At 48.5% G+C, this 21,365-nt stretch overlaps 1 protein-coding gene across 1 annotated transcript in view; it reads right to left on the minus strand.

Annotated features, from left to right (window-relative positions):
* Nucleotides 1-21,365, minus strand: part of LOC137426553 (protein-glutamine gamma-glutamyltransferase K) — a 124,524-nt gene that overhangs the window by 55,578 nt on the left and 47,581 nt on the right. The window contains exons 2-4 of the mRNA XM_078779316.1: nucleotides 13,688-13,774; nucleotides 9,504-9,606; nucleotides 551-701 (exon numbers count right to left, since the gene is read on the minus strand). Coding sequence (XP_078635442.1) covers nucleotides 551-665 — 115 coding nt within the window. The 5' untranslated portion in view covers nucleotides 666-701; nucleotides 9,504-9,606; nucleotides 13,688-13,774. The remainder of the gene's footprint in view (nucleotides 1-550; nucleotides 702-9,503; nucleotides 9,607-13,687; nucleotides 13,775-21,365) is intronic.

Genomic DNA, 21,365 nt, shown 5'->3' on the forward strand with positions numbered 1-21,365 from the left:
CGTTTAGATTGTTGTGGTTTATACAATTACAAAATTGGGGGAGTTTTGGATTGTTGTGGCTTGTGAAATTACAAAATGGGGTGTTTTATTTCACAAATCATAAGATTACAGATTTACAGTTGTCAATGATTACTTTCAGTGCCCTCCTAATCCATGATGTTTGACCTTCTTTTGTGTGTTTAAAAAAAAGATGAAAACCGCTTGCACTTTTGCTTCTTCTTAGGTTCTAACTGAATGAAGTTCAGCAACAAAATAATTTAATCTCATTTGTTTGCCTTTTTGTTTACGACGTCGAGGCTCGTGGTGGAGCTTGAACTTGGAACGGATCAGGAGGCAAGAGAACAACAGGAACAGTAGATGGGGAGTGGGGGGAGGGGTGGGGGAGAGCGAGGGGAGGGAGGAGGACACACAAACAGCAGGGATGAGGGACAAAATAGAGGCAGACTTGGACAAATAACTTCTCTCGTGCTCAGTTTATTCAATCGGGGAGAAGGAAAGGTAGCTTTTGAGCTGGGTAGCAAAATACAGGGCTCGCATTTGAGATTCCTACTTTTGCCTTTCCCACGGCGCCTTCTATGCTGATGTTCCTGTAAGCTCTGGACCCTCGATGTGGAACAGCGTCCTCTACCCATATTTTGGCGGTACTTCAAATTCTTCCCACTCATGCTGTGAGATGGTTCAGGATCTTGAGGATAAGAAACCTGGTGGCAGGTAAGAGGAGGCAGGAATGAGGTTAGGAAAGGGGAAGGGGGGGGGGGGCAGAGTGGAAAAAGAGCAATGAAGCTTCAAAAAAAACGAAATTTAAATTCCACTTCTTTACATCAATTTTGTAAGAATAATGTAAACATAGCAAGGATGAAACTTCCTCTTCAAACCCATTTTCAATCGTGACTTGATATCTGCGATAACAAAGTAATAAAATGTGTCCCCATCGACAATCCATCCATAAAACTCAACATCATGAAAATCGGAGGAAAATTATTAAAGTTATAATCAAAAATGTGTTTTTTTCGTAATTAGGTGAAAATCCAGAAAATTTAAGTCAAGGACACGAAACAAATATCAGGTGTAAAACTTCATACAGCTCCACTATTATGATGCAGGAATATCTTGGTAGGCCAAACAGTCTTTCAGATGGGCAGAATTGAGCGACAACAAAAACGTTTTTGTTTTTTTTCAAACCACCATTTGACCTTAACCTTTAACCCGGTGAGGAAGTATCTTAAGTGTAAATGCGCCTTGCTTCAGGCCATCGAGTGAGGGAAATTTCGTTCCAATAGGACATACCTTAGTAGAGATATGGTAAAAAAAAAAGCTCTCAATCTCATCATCTCATCTCAAAAATCAAATCAATGATCTCTCCGACTCTGGAAAATCCTCTCTATCTCGTTGCTGATGACTCCCCTCTCTGCCGCTCCATTCCTCATCCCTCAGATCGGCAGTCTGCAGCCTCCTCACTCTCTGCAGACCTGGACAAAATCACAGACTGGGCAAACAAGTGGAACATGTCTTTCAATCTGACAAATCTCACACTCTTACCATGTCTCTCCGAAAAGACCGACTGGAAAAGCCTCCCATCTACTCTCTGAACAATCCTCTCCAAGAAGTTCTGTCGCTCAAGCTTTTGGGTCTCACTATCTGCCATGATCTTTCCTGGGAAAACCACATTTCCAAGGTGTCCTCCAAAGCCAGTCGACGACTGGGCAATGTGGGCATCCTCCATCGTGCAAAGTCCTTTCTGGGCACTTCGGAGCTCCTCACCACATACAAGGCTTTCATCCGCAGCTTAATGGAATACTGTTCTCCCCTATGGGCCGGTGCTCCTGCCTCACACCGAGCTCGGCTTCACGCTGTTGAAACCAAAGCTTTCAGAATCATTGGAATCTCCTCTGATGAAGCTACCTCCGAGGGCCTTTCTCTCTCTTACCGCAGGCAGGTTAGTGGTCTTTCTGTCTTCAACCAACTCCTCTCCGGCCTTGCTCCCCCAGCTCTGTCTGTGCTCTGTCCCCCAAATATTCGCTCAGGTTGCACAAGATCTGCCAGCAACCCTCTTATGGTGAAACTGCCAAAATCAAGACTCTCTGCTCACCTTCACTCTTTCATTCCTCTTTTCTCCCGCCTCTGGAACAAACTCCCTCACTCTATTTAATCCCACTCCTCCCTCCAGGTCTTTAAAACAGCTGTTCACCACCATCTCTTATCTTGCCCCATCCAAAACCTTGATCTTTTCTACCCCCGTTAATTCACCCCAGATCCACTCTTTTGAAATACCGACTTCTTTCCTGGAAGTCCTAGCAGTGTCCATGTGTTTTATACCCCCCACCCCCCTTCCCATGCCTCCTCCCCCCAATTCCTCGCCTTCCCACAGATCCCACAGATCCTTCCCACAGATCTTGCCTATGTGTAGTTTTGCGTTGAGTAGAATAATGAGAGTTATGTCTCCTTCCAATGCTTTATGCCGCCTCGATGCTTTGGTTTTTGGCGCAAATTACCACGAGGCCGGCCTGACAAATCGATCCAGGCCAAAGGAAGGCGGGACAGAAGGAGTGGGGAGTGACCGGTAAGCACGAGCCGCCAATCAGGGGGAGTGGCTTAGCACTGCGGCAAAAGGCGTGGTTTGGAACATTCGAGGCAGGCCAGGGTATGGCAATATAACCCTGTGCCCAAAGCCCCCACCTCAGTTCTGAGGAGAGGTGTGCTGAACCAAGTCAAGAGTTGAGAGTTCTGAGAGTGCGCGGTGTTGAACAAGTTCTGAGGAGAGGTGCGCTGAACCAAGTCAAGAGTTGAGAGTACTGAGAGTGCGCGGTGTTGAACAAGTTCTGAGGAAAGGTGCGCTGAACCAAGTTATGAGCCGGGGTCCTCTGTTGAATTGAGCTTAAGTCAGATCCTGAATTGAGTTGCGAGAGCGAAAGCGCGCCGTTGTAGCGGTTACCGCTGGATGCACACAATCGCCTTGCACCGGCCAGAACACGGCCAGACGCGCCTCTCCCGGGCATGCCCGGACTCACTGTTCCCGGGCACGCCCGAACCTCCCGGGCACGCCCGGTCTCGTCTTTCCCGGGCATGCCCGCTCTTGCCTTTCCAGGGCTCGCCCAGAGCATCCGGGCATGCCCGCTATCGCCTTTTCAGGGCTCGCCCAGAGCGTCCGGGCATGCCCGCTATCGCCTTTCCAGGGCTCGCCCAGAGCGCCCGGGCACGCCCAGCCTCGACTTGCCAGGCCGCAGCCAAACACGCCCGGGCAGGTCCAGACTCGCCTTTCCAAGGCTCGCCCTTGACACCCGGGCATGCCTGGTATAGCTTTTGCCGGGCAAACTTCCCGACATAAATGTGTATATATATTGCTGCCCGATAAACGGGCTTGTCAGAATACCTGAGCTGTTTTGTTTCAATAAAGCAACTCAGACGAATTCCGTCTTTGGTCGCGTCAATTCTTTCGACTCGCGTTGGAGCGCAGTTCCTTCACCGTTATATTAATCGCGCTGTGAGGGACAGCCGTGTCGGGCTACAGAGACGCGCATATCTTCAAGCCTACCTTTGTTCGAGATACGTGCCGCAAGGATCCCTCCCGCCTGCCTGCCTGCCTTCGTCAAGGGACGTGCTGTGACCGGCAGAGGGCCAGGCCGGGTGAGCTGTTCTTGAACGACAAAGCCGGCGCGTTCAGCGCATGAACATTCCTTCCTTCATCCCCCTGTGAGTGTGAATGGGCCCATTGTCTGGGTGATAAGTAAGACTGTATAAGACTGCCCTGTGTCTCTCTTTTCTACCGAACCATTGTACATAATAGTGTAATTAAACGTGTTATGCCTTTGATTCTACCGCTTTTGTCCCTTCCATCATTGACTGAGCGTGGTACAAATTATATCACTCTAATTGGGTTCCAATAGAAGGTAACTGCACGGACCATGTGGTACGCCATCCACTCGGACGTACTCTAATTACGCGTGGTTCGTGTGAGACTTGATCCCCACTGCCGCGGCGGTGTAGGTACTTAGGTACGTGTGAGAATTGTCCTGAAACCCTGTCCTGCATCTGCCCGGGAGTGGCGACTCAAGTCTCGCGGTTGCGACAACCCAAAGAGAACAAGGGGCTTAATCTCCCCTTGGTAAGGGAATGAGGGTCGCACACGGAAACCGTAACATTTGGTGTCAGGAGTAGGATTGGACCTGGAGTGCGCTTCACGCACTTGAAATTACGAGTGACCGAAATTTAGTATTAAAAGCCAAATTGTATTCGTATCCTGGCTGGCCAAGGCGGTCGGATGCCGGTGCAGGGAGATGATAAGGAAAAATTGATGACTCAGGACCAGGAGAGACAGTTGGTAATGGAAGCAGAAAAGGGTGCGGCAGCTGGTGAAGAAAATGGCGGCGCCTCGCACGTGGCGGTGGCCGCCGGGCCGCTGTGCGGACCGGGCTCGGCATTGGGTCATACCTGGCCCAAATAATGAAAAAAATGGATGCCCAAAAGGACAATATGAAGGCTCAGAATGAGCGATTGGAAAAACAAATGAAAGAAATGGGGGACAAATCAAAAAGGGAAATAATTGATGCCCAAAAGGACGAAATGCGTGGACTGAGGAATGACATGAATAAAATAAATGAAAGAATGGACACCCGAGGGGAGACATTAAAAAAGATGAAGGAGGAATCCAGGTGTGACATGAAAAAGGCGGGGGAGGATATTGGGCGCATGTTGAGCGGGAAGGTAGCGGTGGCGCGCGACGAGGTGAAGCGATGTGAGGAACGCGTGGGGAGCGAGCTTGAGCGAGGCACAGCCAAGTTGACCAGGGATATGGAAATCGCGATGTGGGGTGTAGAAGAGCCGATGGTCGCGAATTGGATAAAGAAATTTCATGGGCGCCGGCAGTCGTTGAGGAAAAAGAAATCATTGAAATAATTGGGGCCGAAGAGACGGTAGAACCAGAAAACAAATCGCGGGAGGTAGAAATGGAGCCCGCACAAAGTTTGTATTCTCACCGTGATGACGTGCTTGCTAACCCCAATAAAGGTTTACAGGTGCTGGCGAAGAAGCTGGAGAAGGAGGACCCCGAGGTGAGAAATAATGGCGCGAATGTGTTTGGCGCGAATGGGTTTTTGGCGTGCTTGGGACAGATTCGAGACCCGGGCGGTCGCGGAAGGTCCATTGTGCGGTGTACGAGGGCGACTGGCATGAAGTACGAGAGAGAGTGTGCACTGGAGCACGAGTGTGTGCGAGAAAAGTGTGCGCCAGGGTGTGCGATGATTGGGTGTGTAACAGGATAGTGCACACCCGAGGGTGTTATGGAGTGTGTAATGGGAGAGTGTGTTACAGAGTGTGTGCAGGAGTGCACACCAGAGCGTGTTGCAGAGTGTGTGCAGGAAGTGCACACCCGAGCATGTTACAGAGTGCGAGGGAGAATGCACACCAGACTGTGTGCGGGAAGAGTGTGCAGTAACGGAGTGTATGGGAGGCGTGGGGACGCCTGGGTGTGCGAGTGCGGAGTGCGTCGCGAGTGGTGAGGACGCGGCTCATGCATCGACACAGGCCGGGGGAGTAGCTCGTAGTGGGACGGATAGCGTATGCGAGCCCCCAGTGAGTTGTGTGCAGCAGGGACCGGAGGGAAACAGTGCTGCGTCGGTCTCCCAAGGCTCGGTGAGCACGATTCGTGCCGGCCCCCGCACTGTATGGTTGGTGCCGTGCCATGGCGGCACAGGCAATCGGCGAGGGTCAAGGGGAGGTTGGAGATTTCGGAGCCGCGCACCTTGGCGGGTGCGGTGCTCCAACCGTGACCGGTTGGGCCACCGTGCGGTGGACCGCGAGGCCCCGAGCAGGGATGGAGCCCTGCATCTCGGCCCGTCCATCCCTCCCCCTTTGGATCGAAAGTGTCGGACGGACCCAACATACAGGAGACAAACCACGCACATGGATCGCTCAGCCTTTCGAAGCCGAGGCATGACGACAATGTACATCCACTTGGTGAGGCTCGAGTGTAGTGGACTGATGAGGGTAGTGTACCCTACGTGGAGGAATGGTGATGTCACCATTCCTCACATGGGCAGTGCCCATGAGCATTAGTTTAGGGGGATGGCAATGATAGGCACATGGAGGTGCAAGCAATGGTTCCCTCCATGGGGCACCGAAGCTAGCCGAGGGAGGGCTAGGATAATGATAGGGAATTAGCAGACTGCAGAGACACGAGATTTAAGTAGTGACACTGTACCTATAGAGGGCACGTAGAGAGGTTAGAATGGATGATAATGACAAGGGAGTGCTTAGTTTTAAGGGACGACGGAGAAGCACGAGTATTAGGGGAAGTAGTCAGCTAGATGATGCTGTGTGTGTGAGGAATTGTGTTAAGACAAGTGGAATTGTGTTTGAGGTGTGCGAGGAAAGAGTTGTGTGAGCACAAAAGGTGTGTGAAAGTAGTGGTGAGTGGAAATAATTGGTGTGGAATAAGTGGTGTGGAATGTTTGGTGTGGGAATAAAAGGTGTGGAATGCATGGTGCGAACGAGTGAATTGGGGGAGATGGAACCCATTCACGGACGCCCGGGGTGGGTAGTGTAAAGTCAGGTAGAGGGCTTAGGCAGAATTTGTATGGATATTGACACCTGTGGTGCGAGGAGTAGCAAGTAGTGCTTTGTATGGTGCGTGAGTATGTGGAATGGCTGGGCGTGTGGTTTAATTGGTGCGTATGGATATTGGGGCACTCCGCCACTGGTAGTTTGTCGGCCAGGTGAGGCCGCAGGTAGGCTCTGGGAGCCGGTTAGGGTAGTTGTGAGTGGGGCCCGAGGATCCCAGGGAAGGACCCGGGTTGCCCAATGCCAAGGTGGGCATCAGGGGGTAAAGTGCCAGGAGGGGCCTTCCCTAGTTTAGATAGTCGCAGGAGCAGGTAAGCTCGGGTGGTGACTTCAGTGGCGGAGGTGCGCAGGTAGGTAGACCTGCTAGTGGAGCCACACGACCCAGCCCTGAAATTGTGCAAGGGCACAGTATGAAAATTCGTTGGGAGTGAGATCCAAATTCAGAGGGCACCAGGTGGGCAATGGGAATTCGGGTTCTTAGAAACACATAGTTTAAAGATGGCCGATTGGCAGGTTACGACCCCGGGCAGTTTTACAGAGTAAATGTCAGTAGTGTAGTTAGGATATGAGAAATCCCTTCGCACCATCCACAGCCAGTCACAAAGGAGGACGAAGCTCCACACCAGGACTCTGTGAAACTGTTTGAGTTGTGAGACGCGTCAGGATGTAGTGTGACATTGTGTTTGTTCCATTCCTTCCTCCCTGGGAGGGATTGGGAGACGAATTCGGAAGTAGAGGGGGATATGGGAGACAAGACGTAGGGACGAATTGTAAATACAAGGAGGGCTAGGGTAGTGTAAGCCGACGGTGGGAGGGGTACGGACGGTTAGGGACGAGCCTGCTCTGCTCGATCTTCCGTGCCCCTCGCATTGCATTACCTTGCGTTGCTGTGTGCCGTTGCACCCTTTCCGCTTTGCTGGTCGTGCTTTGTCTCTCCCCCCACCCCAGGACCATTTTGGAGGTGGAACTGTGCAGCACTATCGAATTGTGCAGCATCCCTGCTGCACCTTGCTACATCTGTGCAGCTGAATGGCGCAGCATTTGCTGCTGTATCCTTTTGTTGTAACTTTGCTGCACCTGTGCAGCACTTCGCTGCCACAAACACTTTGAATGAATGAATGAAATATCGTTTTAAGGCCATTTTCCCCGCCAGAGTGGGGGTTAGCCTTGCGGGCCCCATGACAATCATGGTTCCCTGTTTGAGGCAATGTTTTTATGGCCGGATGCCCTTCCTGACGCCAACCCTTAGTCGCCTCTTACGATGCGCAGGGATACGGTGTACCTATTCTAAACCGGGTACACACCGGGATCATTCATCCCAGCAAGCTGGGACTCAAATTTGCCGACCTCGGAAGGATGACAGGCTGAGTCAACCCCCCTGGCGTTAATTCAGCGATCGACCGGGATTCAAACCCAGGATCCTAGGATCCCAAGCCGGCACCCTAACCGCTAAGCCAACACCAGGCTAGGTGTTAAGCACAAACGCAATAAGCACAAACACTTTGCTGCACATTATTACACTCATGGACCACAAGCTTTGTGGCCTTGCACCTTTGCTGTGCAGCACTTTGCTGCAAAATCACCTTGTATCTTCGGACCACTTGTTTTGAGTGGCGTTAATGTCATGCAGTCGGACCACATGGAGGTTGGCCCTGCTTGGCAATGAAATGAAATAAAAGCATTTTTTGTGCATTTTTATTATGGTGTGCTAGGGACGAGAAGATGTGTAAGTTAGATAGCCCTGAAGATCAAAAATGGCCTGTATGCTGGTCCGGGGGCTAGCCGGTTTGATAGGCACACAGAAGAAGCAAGAAGCAAGCAGCAACTGTTCTGATTATGATTGATGTGTTGTGTTTTTGCTGTGCTTTCTCTCCCCTCCAATCTTCTCTTCCAAAAAGGACAGGTCCTGGGTCATAGAATTGTAAATAAGAAATTAAGTTTCTGTGCTTGTAAATATAAAAATGCTGCCCACCGGCTATGTGTTTAGTTTGACAAATTCCGGAATTCGGTTAGTTGTGGGCGTGAATCTGATAGGTAGCTACTCAACGCAATAGGAGGGACACATTTAGTGTTTTAAAACTGTCGCATACACGGGTTAGAGTAACTGTTAGGGGGAACCACGCCTATATGTCACATGTAAAAGTAAAGCTAATTTTGCATGTCATTCTCTAAACCGGTCGTTTCATTTGTTGGTTTCGAATCGGGGACGAGTCGGACGAGGGAGAGGGGCAGTGTTGCGGTTTTGTGTTTTTACAAATAAAGGTTAATTTCCCCCTCATAGTTAGTCACACTACAACATGTAGCCTTGTTTAAGATGAGTTATTTCATAGTAAGTGTAAGCGTAGACCTTTCCTATGTGTAGTTTTGCGTTGAGTAGAATAATGAGAGTTAGGTCTCCTTCCAATGCTTTATGCCGCCTCGATGCTTTGGTTTTTGGCGCAAATTACCACGAGGCCGGCCTGACAAGTCGATCTAGGCCAAAGGAAGGCGGGACAGAAGGAGTGGGGTGTGACCGGTAAGCCCGAGCCGCCAATCATGGCTCGAGGGGAGTGGCTTAGCACTGCGGCAAAAGGCGTGGTTTGGAACATTCGAGGCAGGCCAGGGCGTGGTAATATAACCCTGTGCCCAAAGCCCCCACCTCAGTTCTGAGGAGAGGTGCGCTGAACCAAGTCAAGAGTTGAGAGTTCTGAGAGTGCGTGGTGTTGAACAAGTTCTGAGGAGAGGTGCGCTGAACCAAGTCAAGAGTTGAGAGTTCTGAGAGTGCGCAGTGTTGAACAAGTTCTGAGGAGAGGTGCGCTGAACCAAGTTATGAGCCGGGGTCCTCTGTTGAATTGAGCTTGAGTCAGATCCTGAATTGAGTTGCGAGAGCAAAAGTGCGCCGTTATATTAATCGCGCTGTGAGGGACAGCCGTGTCGGGCTACAGAGACATGCATATCTTCCAGCCTACCTTTGTACGAGATACGTGCCGCGAGGATCCCTCCCACCTGCCTGCCTGCCTTCGTCGAGGGACGTGCTGTGACCGGCAGAGGGCTACGCCGGGTGAGCTGTTCCTGAACGACAAAGCCGGCGCATTCAGCACATGAACATTCCTTCTTTCATCCCCCTGTGAGTGTGAATGGGCCCATTGTCTGGGTGATAAGTAAGACTGTATAAGACTGCCCTGTGTCTCTCTTTTCTACCGAACCATTGTACATAATAGTGTAACTAAACGTGTTATTCCTTTGATTCTACTGCTTTTGTCCCTTCCATCATTGACTGAGCGTGGTACGAATTATATCGCTCGAATCGGGTTCCAATACAAGGTAACTGCACAGACCACGTGGTACGCCATCCGCTCGAACATATTCAAATTACGCGTGGTTCATGCGAGACTTGATCCCCGCTGCCGCGGCGGCGTAGGTACTTAGGTACGTGCGAGAATTGTCCCGAAACCCTGTCCTGCATCTGCCCGGGAGTGGCGACTCAAGTCTCATGGTTACGACGACCCAAAGAGAACAAGGGGCTTAATCTCCCCTTGGTAAGGGAACGAGGGTCGCGTGCAAAACATAAAAAATTTAAAAAAATATAATGTATATATATATACAGACTTGGCATTTAATATGGAATATCTTTTTTTTCTTGACTTGGGTTTACTTTCTGAACTCAGTCTATCAATCTGGTGAGTTTCTTTTACGCTTCGGTGATTTCTTTGTTAAAAGAACCATGTCACTGATTGTCTGTTGCAGCAAGAAGTCAATAACAGGATTATATCACAGGTGGCGTGACAAAATGTACGGACAGGTACATTTGACGATTGGCTTCACAATCGGGTATATAAGGGTTGTTGCGTTCTGTATTAGTGGAAAACAACTGCTGCACATCTACAAAAGTTATTGCCGCTTCCCCTGGAGATGGTCCATCAACTCGACAATGCTGTTTGTCATTTAGTGGTGGCTTTACGAAATTCCGGCATGAAAGAGCGTGCTATTGCTCGGCAGTATGGCATCACTCAAGGTCAGGTGTCAAAGATCCTGAAACGAAATGCTCAGAGGGGTGTCCCTACTCCAATACCGAGGCCAGGACGTCCCCGCAGAACCACAAGGAGGGATGATCGCGAGCTACACTAGTTAGTCCGCAATGGCCGTACCAAGTCAGCTAATCGGCTTAGGGCTGAGTGGCAGCAACTGACAAATGTGCCTGTATCCAGAAGGCTAGTCAACCAACGACTGGTTCAAGCAGGCTATCGTGCCAGGCGTCCCCTGAGAAAGCCACGCCTGACCAGTCAACACCGCCAGCGCCGATTGCAGTGGGCCAGAGAGCACCGTCAATGGCAGCCAGGACACTGGAATCACATGATCTTCAGTGACGAGTCTTGATTTCTGGTCTGTCGTCAAGATGGCCACGTCCGAGTGCGCAGACAAGTGCATGAAGCCTACAACAAAGATTGTATAGTGCCAAGAGTCCAAGCTGGAGGTGGTGGGGTGACCATTTGGGCTGATTTTCATGCAGGGGGCAAAACTGACCTGGTTGTTCTGAATGGAAACCTGAACCAGTTCAAGTACAGAGCCATTCTGGAAGAAACATTGCTTCCATTTGCTCGTGCAGCCTTTCGAGGAAACTTTGTCTTCCAAGATGACAATGCACGGCCTCATCGTGCTCGCATGATCCAACACTTTCTTGCTGACCGTGGTGTAGAGCAAATGGAGTGGCCTGCCATGTCCCCGGATATGAATCCGATAGAGAACTTGTGGGCAGAATTAACGCGTCAAATCGACCACTTGGACCAGCAGCCGACCTCTGTGCGTGAATTGCAGCAGGCTATTGTCACTGCATGGCAAGCGATTCCTGTCCAAACCTTGGCAAATCTCGTGAACAGCATGCCTCAACGTGTACGTGCTCTCCTGAATGCTCGTAGGGGTTACACGAAGTACTGAACTGTAATTTTACTGTCCGTAATCCCAGTCGTAATTTAACTTTTGTTTTTGTTAAAAAAAAAAATTGGCTAATGTGCAAAATAAAGAGATACTTCTGGAAAACGTACAGAAGTTTAACACAGTACTGTCCATGAATTGAGTTCGATATCAGTTTGCATCACTTTCAAGGATCAATTTGTTTGTTTCGAAATGTCAAATGTGGTTTTTGTTTCTTTTAAAGGTCACATTAACAAAATCTAGAACAATTTCAACATAATTCCAATGAACTTTTGGTTCTAAGACATCTTGAAAAGTAAGTTCACCCCCACAAAAAAAATTCCATATTAAATGCCAAGTCTGTATATACATACATATATATTGTTACGGAAACGGAGTACGGCACTCCCCTTAGGGGGGGGGGGGGGTTAATCCCCCCTTCTATTTTCACTGGCCGTCTCCGCTCCTGACGCTGCACAGCTACCTCCGGAAAGGCAGGTGCACAGCCCCGTTCGTACCACGGACAGATATTAAATGCCGAGCGGTTTCAGCAACTGCGGCACGAACTATTAACAAGGACTAGACCCGATTCTTGAACGTTGGCCAAATCGTGCCGCAGGTATTCAATTGGGAAATCACTAAAGCGACACGGATGTAAGGGCAAGAAAGGCAAGGTAGGAAGAACAAATCTAATTTATTATTATTATTTACAAGACCAAAAGAACCAAGGAGAATGGAAAGATAAGAAAATAAAGGCAGAAAGAGGGATGGACCAGAAGGACACAGTGCAACACTAGCTTAACTAAACGGTCTTACTTCACCCATGGACAAGACACACAAAACAAACTCACGTACACAAAAGGATGGAAGGACAGGAATGGTTTGGGACGGCAGAGGAGGGTCCAGGTAGATGGTAGGTGTCGAGGTCCAGCTCTAAACGCGCACTCCGATCCGCGCTTTTGGGGTCGAGGCGAAAACCCGGCAAACACAGCGCCGCTTCGGGCTGGCAGCGAGGAGCCGGCAGCTCCACGTATTTGGTTTCACACCGGCGGCTGTCTCCCGCGTCCTCCGCCTCCTGCGTCTCCGACGCTCTTTTCCTCTTCTGCAGAATCTGCCTCTGGTCCAGCGCACCTCCCTCAAATCCCTCTCACTGCTTCTCCTCTGGCCCCTTACGCATCTCTTCTCATCTCATCTGAGGTAGGGGCGTCCCGCCGCGGGTTTTATGCCACGCCTTACCAAGCCATACCCACCGAGCCTGTGGTTGGTCGTTCGGGGCTCCACCCTTGATGATGAGGTGGGGGCCATGCCTTTCTTCCCCGAAACGACCACGTGCGTAATGGAGGACGAATGCAGTTGGCAATCGAGGCTTTGGGAATGGGGGCTTTGGGAATGGAAGGGAGCTACCTTATGTCATCTGGTGCAATGCAGTGTCAACTAGTGGGAACAGAGCCTTCAACTACATAGACTAAGGAGATAACTGTTTAGAAGGATATATGATTTGCTACGTGCATGTTTATGGCTTAACTAGGAAGACGACCTTTGACCTTTACACACCAAACGGAGATATTTACAAGAATTCATGACACTTACAGAGGGTGATATTTACAACAATTCATTACACTTACAACAATACAAAAAATAAAAACACAACAATTCTCAAATCCACAACAATATAGATATATATTCCGTAATTGTCAGCCGGTTCCGAGATGCAGCTTGGAAATTGGTTGAAAAAATGGGAACAAAAACAAAGGGCTGATACTCCAACATCGGCCTTCCCCTTCCCAAGGGGGGATTAATCCCTTTGTCTTTTTACTAGCCGACGTGATCCGGGGCTATCACGTTCCTTCCGGTCGGTGTTAAATAGGGTTGTAAGCTGAATTAGTCTTATTACCTAAGTACTAACACCGGCCGTGAAGCAAGGAAATAACCCCACCCGAACCACGGTGTCAGTGGACACGCCGAGCGATAGCGAGCCGCGATTCGGGCCGTTAACGGGAACTAACCCGATTGGAGCGGTTCCTAATCGTGCCACGCTTACCCAATGGAGAAATCACTAAGACGGTCGAATCAGGAAAACAGGAAGAACAAGGAATTTATTACACTTTGTACAAATAAGAGGAGGAAAAGAAATGTACAGGGAAGAAGAAGAAGAAGATACACAGGGCAGCCTTATACAGTCTTACTTATCCCTGGACACAGGCCCGCTCGCACTCAGACTCAGGCTCAGACTCAGACTCACACGGGGTTTGTAGGTGGTCGGGTTGAGGGTCCACCGATGACGTCCACAGCTCGCTCCGGTCCCCGACTCTCGGTGGCGAGGAACGGACTATTATATGGGGGGGGAATCGGTGAGCTGGCGATTATACTAGCGTACGTAATAGTTGTACCGGCGCCTTTATACGCGCTCCCGGTATAGCTCGGTACAATGCGCCACTTCCACAATGCTTTCCCAATGATGTCACCAAAGCGCCTTTCCCAATCGAGTCCTTGAAACTAGCAATGCAATGCGCTCCCACCAAGTCCTTCAGAGGGCTCTCTTCTCAATACTCTTCACACTAACTTGACGAGCGCCTCTCCCTTCTCATAACTCTCTTCCAAGACTCGAGCGCCTGCCTCTCCCTTCTCATAACTCATCACAGCACGTCTCTCCTCATAACTGAGGTGGGGACCTCGCGCAACGGGTTTTATTGCCATGCCCAGCGAACCCTCTGGAACCTCCAGCCACACCCCGTCAGGCGATGTCGCCTCAGCCCTGATTGGTTGTTGGGGTCTTACCGGCTCTGCCCTTGATGGCTGCTTGACGTGGCCACACCCCCGACCTCGTGCTCTGCCCCCTTTCGGGCCTTACCTCGTGGCATTTGGGCTGGTTTCAGCATCCTAATGCGAGGGGCAAAGGGGTGCAGACAGGATGGGCGCAATGGGGAATGGGGTGCAGACTGGATGGTGTGCAATGGAGTCGATTGGATGGAGGCTGCAAACTGAACGGGGCCTACTCTTATTTGTTTTACACAACGCAGTTGATAACTATTGGAAATGGCCTTATCTCACATATACTAAGAAATAACAAACGGTCTAAGGTGACCTACGTGTTGCATGTGGCCTAACTATGGGGTGCAACCTTTAACCTTTAATGATGTTATCTGTGTGGGTTCTCAAAACCGCAACAATACACATACATAAATATATATATATATATATATATATATATATATATATTTGTATGTATATATTCCGTAATTGTTCCGAGATACAGCTTGGAAGTTGGTTGAAAAAAGGGAACAAAAACAAAGAGCTGATACTCCAGGTCCCCCACCTTTTGGGTGGTATGAGGAATAGATATCTGCAATTTGAAAACCAAATGTTGAACAGTTTTTGAAGTACCTCGTGCACAAGCCAAGTTTGTCGAGATGGTTGCCATGGCAACATAATTCACCAAATAACCGCCATGATTTAATTCACGTTGAGATAGTGTCATGAGGAAGAGATATCTATGAAAACAAAGATAAATGTTCACCAGTTTTTGAAATCTTGTGTGTACAAACCAAGTTACCGAGATGGTTGCCATGGTAACATAGTTCGGCCAGGGGAGTTTTCAGTTACCAAGCAGTTACCAAGCAGTTACCAAGCAGCTTGCCAAGCGCGCCGTTCCTTATCAACGGTTTTGAATGGAGTGCTTGTTTGAGTGCTTAAGCTGCTTGGCGAGCGCTGTACAGGATTATCTGAATCCACCCCAGGTACAGGGGTGGATCCAGGAATTTCAATACATAGGGGTTTACGAAGCCATAGCGCTGAGGGGGGTGGGGGGATATGAAAGGTAAAGGGAATTTTTTTCAAATTGATCTTCAGAAACGGCATTTCGTGTGTTCTTGGAAGTTTCTGCAGTTCCTTGCGTTCTTCCCGAGTGCAACAGTTCAGCAGATTTGTGATGAGCTAGACTACGGATTTTTATGTGAAGAAAATAGGCCTTTTATGTTTTGAAAAGTGGAATTTTTTTTTTTTATGTGAAAAAATCCCGAAATATTTTTTTCCCCCCATTTTATTCATTTTTTATTATTACCAAGTTTTTCAGAAATCTGTCAAAAAAAGAACAAAAAATGGTAAGCTTTTTCCTGCACGACATTAAGCACTCTGGGCTAGTAAACAGGTAAAAAATGACGTTCAGGTACCTTTATTGCAACCGCATTGTTTGATAAGTAGAGGACTAGAAGAAATTGACAAGACCCTTTTAGGAACGGTTAAAGTAGGTGTTTGAAATCATTATCTTGGTAATGTTCTCCTTGGTGAGACGGTGTCGGCGGTCGGTGAGGACGTTTCTGTAGACGGAGAAGGACCTTTCCACGTCGACGCTGACGATGGGGCAGTACCTCAAGAGGGGGATGTCGGCAAGCTTGACTCCAGCCGGCACACCAACCTCAGATCCGTGCTGATCTCCATCCAGGATCAAAGCCACTGTCCTCAGCACACCAATGTCGGGATTGCGCTGCAGCACCGCCTTGAACTTGGTGAGCAGGATCTCCTTACGGCAGCCTCGGATCTTTTCGAGCTCCTCCTTGGCCTGATCAAGGAGCTGGAAGGCCTTGGCCAGCTCCATGCCGGCCTCCTCCAGCTGCTTAAGGATCTTCGGGATGAACGACACGTGGGCATTTAAGAAGACCAAACTGAGCTTGATGTCCGCCTTTCCGAACAGGTCCTTGGCACTCCGGATTGCCATCGCGTCATCGTTCAGCTGGTCCACCATGTCCTTGACGGCCTCGAAGTGCTCGGCGTAAAACACCGCGGCGTTGATCCACGTCCCCCACCGAGTCAGAATGGGCTCCGGGGGGAGAGAAAGATTGGGCTGCTGCTCCTTCCAAAGGACAACACGCGACGGGGCTTTGACGAACACCTTCTTCGTCGTGGCAATCAGGTCGTTGACGTCCTTGAACATTTCTCGGACTGTCTCGCAGACACGGTGGAGCACGTGGGCAACGCAAGTCACATGCAGCAAGTCCGGGAAGAGTTCCTTCAGGGCATGGCCGGCCTTGATCATATAGGCTGCGGCGTCGCTGACGAGGACCTTGAGGCACTCCGGCTTGAAATCAGGCCAAAGATAGCACAGCGTGTCATTGACTGCGCGCACGATCTCCCCGGAGTTGGTCTTCTCCGGAAACATGCACTGGACGAGGTGGGGACGAAAGTACCCCTCCTTGGACAAGCGTCCCGCGATGATGTTGGCCACATATCGACCTGCCGTATCGGTCGTCTTGTCGACGGACAGCCAGATGGGCTGCTGTCCGAGGTCGGCACGGATCCCCGCCAAGGCCTCATCGTAGCACTTGTCGAGGTAGTGCTTTCGAATCCAGCTTTCATTGGGGATCTGGAGAGTGATGTGCTTCTCCAGGAACGACCAGAGGGCAGGGTTTTCAAATTTCGACCATGGGATGCCAGCGGCCAGCATGGCCTGGCACAGCTCCTGAGCCACGACGTCGCACTTGTGCCTCTTTCCGCCACCAAAGTCCTCCATGGTGGCTTGCGTGACCGTCCTCTTCTTCTTCAAGGCCAAGTTGCTCTTGTGGCAGTCTCCTCGGACATGTTGGGCCAGCTCAGACTTCTGCTTCGCCCAGAAAGTCTTTTCACAAGCTCGACAGAAAGCCGTGTCACTCGACACGTACTTGAAGGTGGCCCCATCGCCGCCAGCGTTGAATTCCTTCAGCCACTTGACATGAAGAGCAGCACTCATCTTGAGAGGAGACTTGTTCACACTTTGTGTACACTCTCTCACTGTAGTACACCGCCTCACTGCTGTACACGCAAGTGGACGCAACGTTTTGTTTTTGAGATCGATCGCAGTTAAAAATTTCGAAAAATTCCCTAATTGTTTTTAACGTTGCCAGACATTTTCGACCAAAAAGGGCATTTTTTTTATATTTTTCCCGAAAAAGGGCGAAAAAATTTTTTTCTCCGAAAATAGCAAAATAATTTTTTTGCGCGCAGAAAAGCTGTTTTATGTGAAAAAATATTTTTTCACATAAAAATCCGATGTGCAGTGATGACTGATGGCCAGATTAACGAACTGGTAAAACGACTTGCCCAACTGTTCCTTCTGCTATAAATAGATGAATTTTGTATGTGTGTGTTTGTGTGTGTTTGTATGTGTGTGTGTATGTGTGTATGTGTATGTGTGTTTGTGTATGTGTGTATGTGTATGTGTGTTTGTGTATGTGTGTTTGTGTATGTGTGCTTGTGTGTGTGTGTGTGTATGTGTGTGTATGTGTGTATGTGTGTGTGTATGTGTGTGTATATGGTGTGTGTGTGTGTGTGTGTGTGTATGTGTGTGTGTGTGTGTGTGTGTGTGTGTGTGTGTGTGTGTATGTGTGTGTATATGTGTGTGTGTATGTGTGTGTGTGTATATGTGTGTGTGTGTATGTGTGTGTGTGTGTGTGGATGTATATATATATATATATATATATATATATATATATATATATATGTGTGTGTGTGTGTGTGTGTGTGTGTGTGTGTATATATATGTGTGTGAGTGTGTATATGTGTGTATATGTGTGTGTGTGTGTGTGTGTGTGTGTGTGTATGTGTTTGTGTGTGTGTGTATATATATGTGTGTGTGTGTGTGTGTGTGTATATATATGTGTGTGTGTGTGTATGTGTGTGTGCGTGTGTGTGTGTGTATATATGTGTGTGTGTATGTGTTTGTGTGTGTGTGTATGTGTTTGTTTGTGTGTGTATATGTGTGTGTGTGTGTGCATGCGGCATGTTTTTGTGTGGTTTTACCGAAATGATTGTTATGATTTCCTGAGTTAATTAGGCTAATTAACTACAAATAATCCGAAAGAATTCAACGAAAGAAATTAATGTGACGAAAGCATTGTTATTTACCGTCGCACTTGGAGTGTTTTATGATAAAGCAAAAGTGATTTAAAACCTCTGAGCGTTGGTAAGCTGCCCAGAACGTTCCTTATTCAAAATAATCTGGACACGAGGGTCGTTCCAGGATATTCATAGCTTAGAATTTAACATCTAAAACCCGAAAGGGGGGGGGCGGTGCGCACCCCCTGCACCCCCCCCTGGATCCGCCAGTGAGGTATAAACCTCTCCCTATTCTATAGAGTGGGGGATGCTTATATAATATATACAAAGAGAATCCAAACGGATTTGTCCAACACGCGCAATACATTAAATCTACGTCATACGAACTGCAGCCATCAAATGTTTTCATAAATCGTATATCTGAAGAAGAAGAGGCTATAGCTTGGTTACCTGGAGGCTGGTTACCTTCGTCCTTGGTTACCTGCACCAAGTCCAATCATTCCCAACTTACCTCTGGGCTTCTGGACGAGTCGCGCTTTCGCTTCTGTCCTCCTTCCTTTCTTCTCTGGGATCTGGTGGGCACCATGGTGTGGTCTTACGAACGCGCGCTGATGAACACCTTTAGTTATTCTGCCGTCAAATCGGACGCTCACCCTCTCGCCACCAGTGCGACGCAAATGCTCGAGGGAGGTGCAGTTTCTTGGAAGTACCGAGTGCGACGTTAAACTCGGCCGTCTCAGATGATAAAGGTCGAACGAGTTTGTACATGTGTTATCGCGAAGACAAGACAACACATGCTCGTTATACTTACCTGCAGGCGTTCTGAACACCTGCATATGAGTCGAGATTAGCTCTTGACATTTGAGGATTAATCGTGACCGCAATTCAGCATTTCTCGTTTTTATACCGGAAAACAGTCAATCCAAAATATACAGTCAATCCAAAATATACAGTCAATCCAAAAAACTCCAATTTTTTGGATACAAACTTTTTGGAAGTTAATCTATTATCATATTAATGAAGGAACCGATGATACCTGCGCGTTCACCTTTCGTAAACGGTACTGTATATAGAATGAAAAACTGTGAGATAGAAATCAATGGGTTCGCAAACTGCTGAGTACGAACAATCAAGGGTGGTGAGAACTTTTGAAAGTAAAAATTGGGACACCTTAAATATATGCCCAGGTGCGGATCAACGATTTTAGGTTAAGGGGTGCAAAAAAATCCCATTGCACTGAAATAACCTCCTTTAGAAGCCATTTTTCCCCGCAGAACAGGGGTTGGCCTTTTTTGGGCACTGTTTTGCCCTTTTTGAAGCAATGTTTTATGGCCGGATGCTCTTCCTGACGCCAACCCTGTTGGTCGCTTCTTGCGACACACAGGGTGAACTGGTACTCAATTTGCCGACCTTGGAAGAATGAGAGGCTGAGTCAACCCCCCTGGTATTAATTCAGCGATCGAGGATCCTCGGATCTCCAAGCCGGCATCCTAACCGCTTAGCCAACATTGCACTGAAAGGGGAGGGGGGGGGGGGTGCAAAAAAATTCCCATTGTGCTGAAAGGGGGTGCAAAAAATTCCATTTTTTTTTTTTTTTTTGTTGTATACTGAATCGAAGCTCGTGAAAGAGCTAACATTTACTTCACAAACAAATCAACCAGACAAACAAAATATATAAAAAGAGGGAGCGGAAAAACAAGATGGGGAGAGAAGGGGAAGCACACAAACACAACATTTGAGAGCAGGGAGATGTGTGGAAGGGAGAGGGCTTGGGGGGGGTGGAGGCGTGGGAAGGGGGGGGGGGGGGAGGGAGAAGTATAAAACACAAGGACACCAAGGACTTCCAGGACAGAAGTTGGTATTTCAAAAAAGTGGAATTGGGGTGAAATTAGCGGGGGTAGAAAAGATCAAGGTTTTGGATGGGGTAAGATAAGAGATGGTGGTGAACAGCTGTTTTAAAGACCTGGAGGGTGGAGTGGGATTGAAGAGAGTGAGGGAGTTTGTTCCAGAGGCGGGAGAAAAGAGGAATGAAGGAGTGAAGGTGAGCAGAGAGAATCTATGCCAGGTGCACAAACACACAAAACAAGTCATGATCTGAAATCTCTGCTCTTGCACTGAAAGATGGTTCAAAAAATTCCCATTGCACTAAAAGGGGGTGCAAAAAATTCCCATTGCACTGAAAGAGGGTACAAAAAATTCCCATTGCACTGAAAGGGGGGTGCAAAAATTCCCATTGTGCTGAAAGGGGGGCGCAAAAAATTCCCATTTCACTGAAAGGGGGATGCAAAAAATTCCCATTGTTCTAAAAGAGGGGTGCAAAAAATTCCCCTTGCACTAAAAGGGGCACAAAAATTCCCCATTGCACTAAAAGGGAGCGAAAATTCCCATTGCACTGAAAGGGGGCCGTAAAAAATTCCCATTGCACTGAAAGGGGGGTGCAAAAAATTCCCATTGCACTGAAGGGGGGGTGCAAAAAATTCCCATTTCACTGAAAGGGGGGTGTAAAAAATTCCCATTGTGCTAAAAGGGGGGCGCAAAAAATTCCCCTTGCGCTAAAAGGGGCACAAAAATTCCCCATTGCACTAAAAGGGAGCGCAAATTCCCATTGCACTGAAAGGGGGCTGTAAAAAATTCCCATTGCACTAAAAGGGGGGTGCAAAAATTTCCCATTGCACTAAAAGGGGGTGCAAAAATTCCCATTGCACTGAAAGGGGGTCACAAAAAAAAATTCCCATTGTGCTAAAAGGGGGCGCAAAAAATTCCTATTGCACTAAAAGGGTGGCGAACAAATTTGCCATTGCACTAAAAGGGGGCGCAAAAATTTCCCATTGCACTAAAAGGGGGCGCAAAAAATTCCCATTGCACTAAAAGGGGGCGTAAAAATTTCCCATTGCACTAAAAGGGGGTGCAAATTCCCATTGTACTGAAAGGGGGGCGCAAAAAATTCCCATTGCACTAAAAGGGGGCACAAAAATTCCCCATTGCACTAAAAGGGGGCGCAAAAATTCCCATTGCACTAAAAGGGGGCACAAAAAAAATTCCCGTTGCACTAAAAGGGGGCATAAAAATTCCCATTGCACTGAAAGGGGGTGCAAAAAATTCCCAGTGCACTG

This window comes from Myxine glutinosa, chromosome 5, assembly GCF_964187855.1.
Source record: "Myxine glutinosa chromosome 5, kmMyxGlut1.1, whole genome shotgun sequence".
NCBI lineage: Eukaryota > Metazoa > Chordata > Myxini > Myxiniformes > Myxinidae > Myxine > Myxine glutinosa.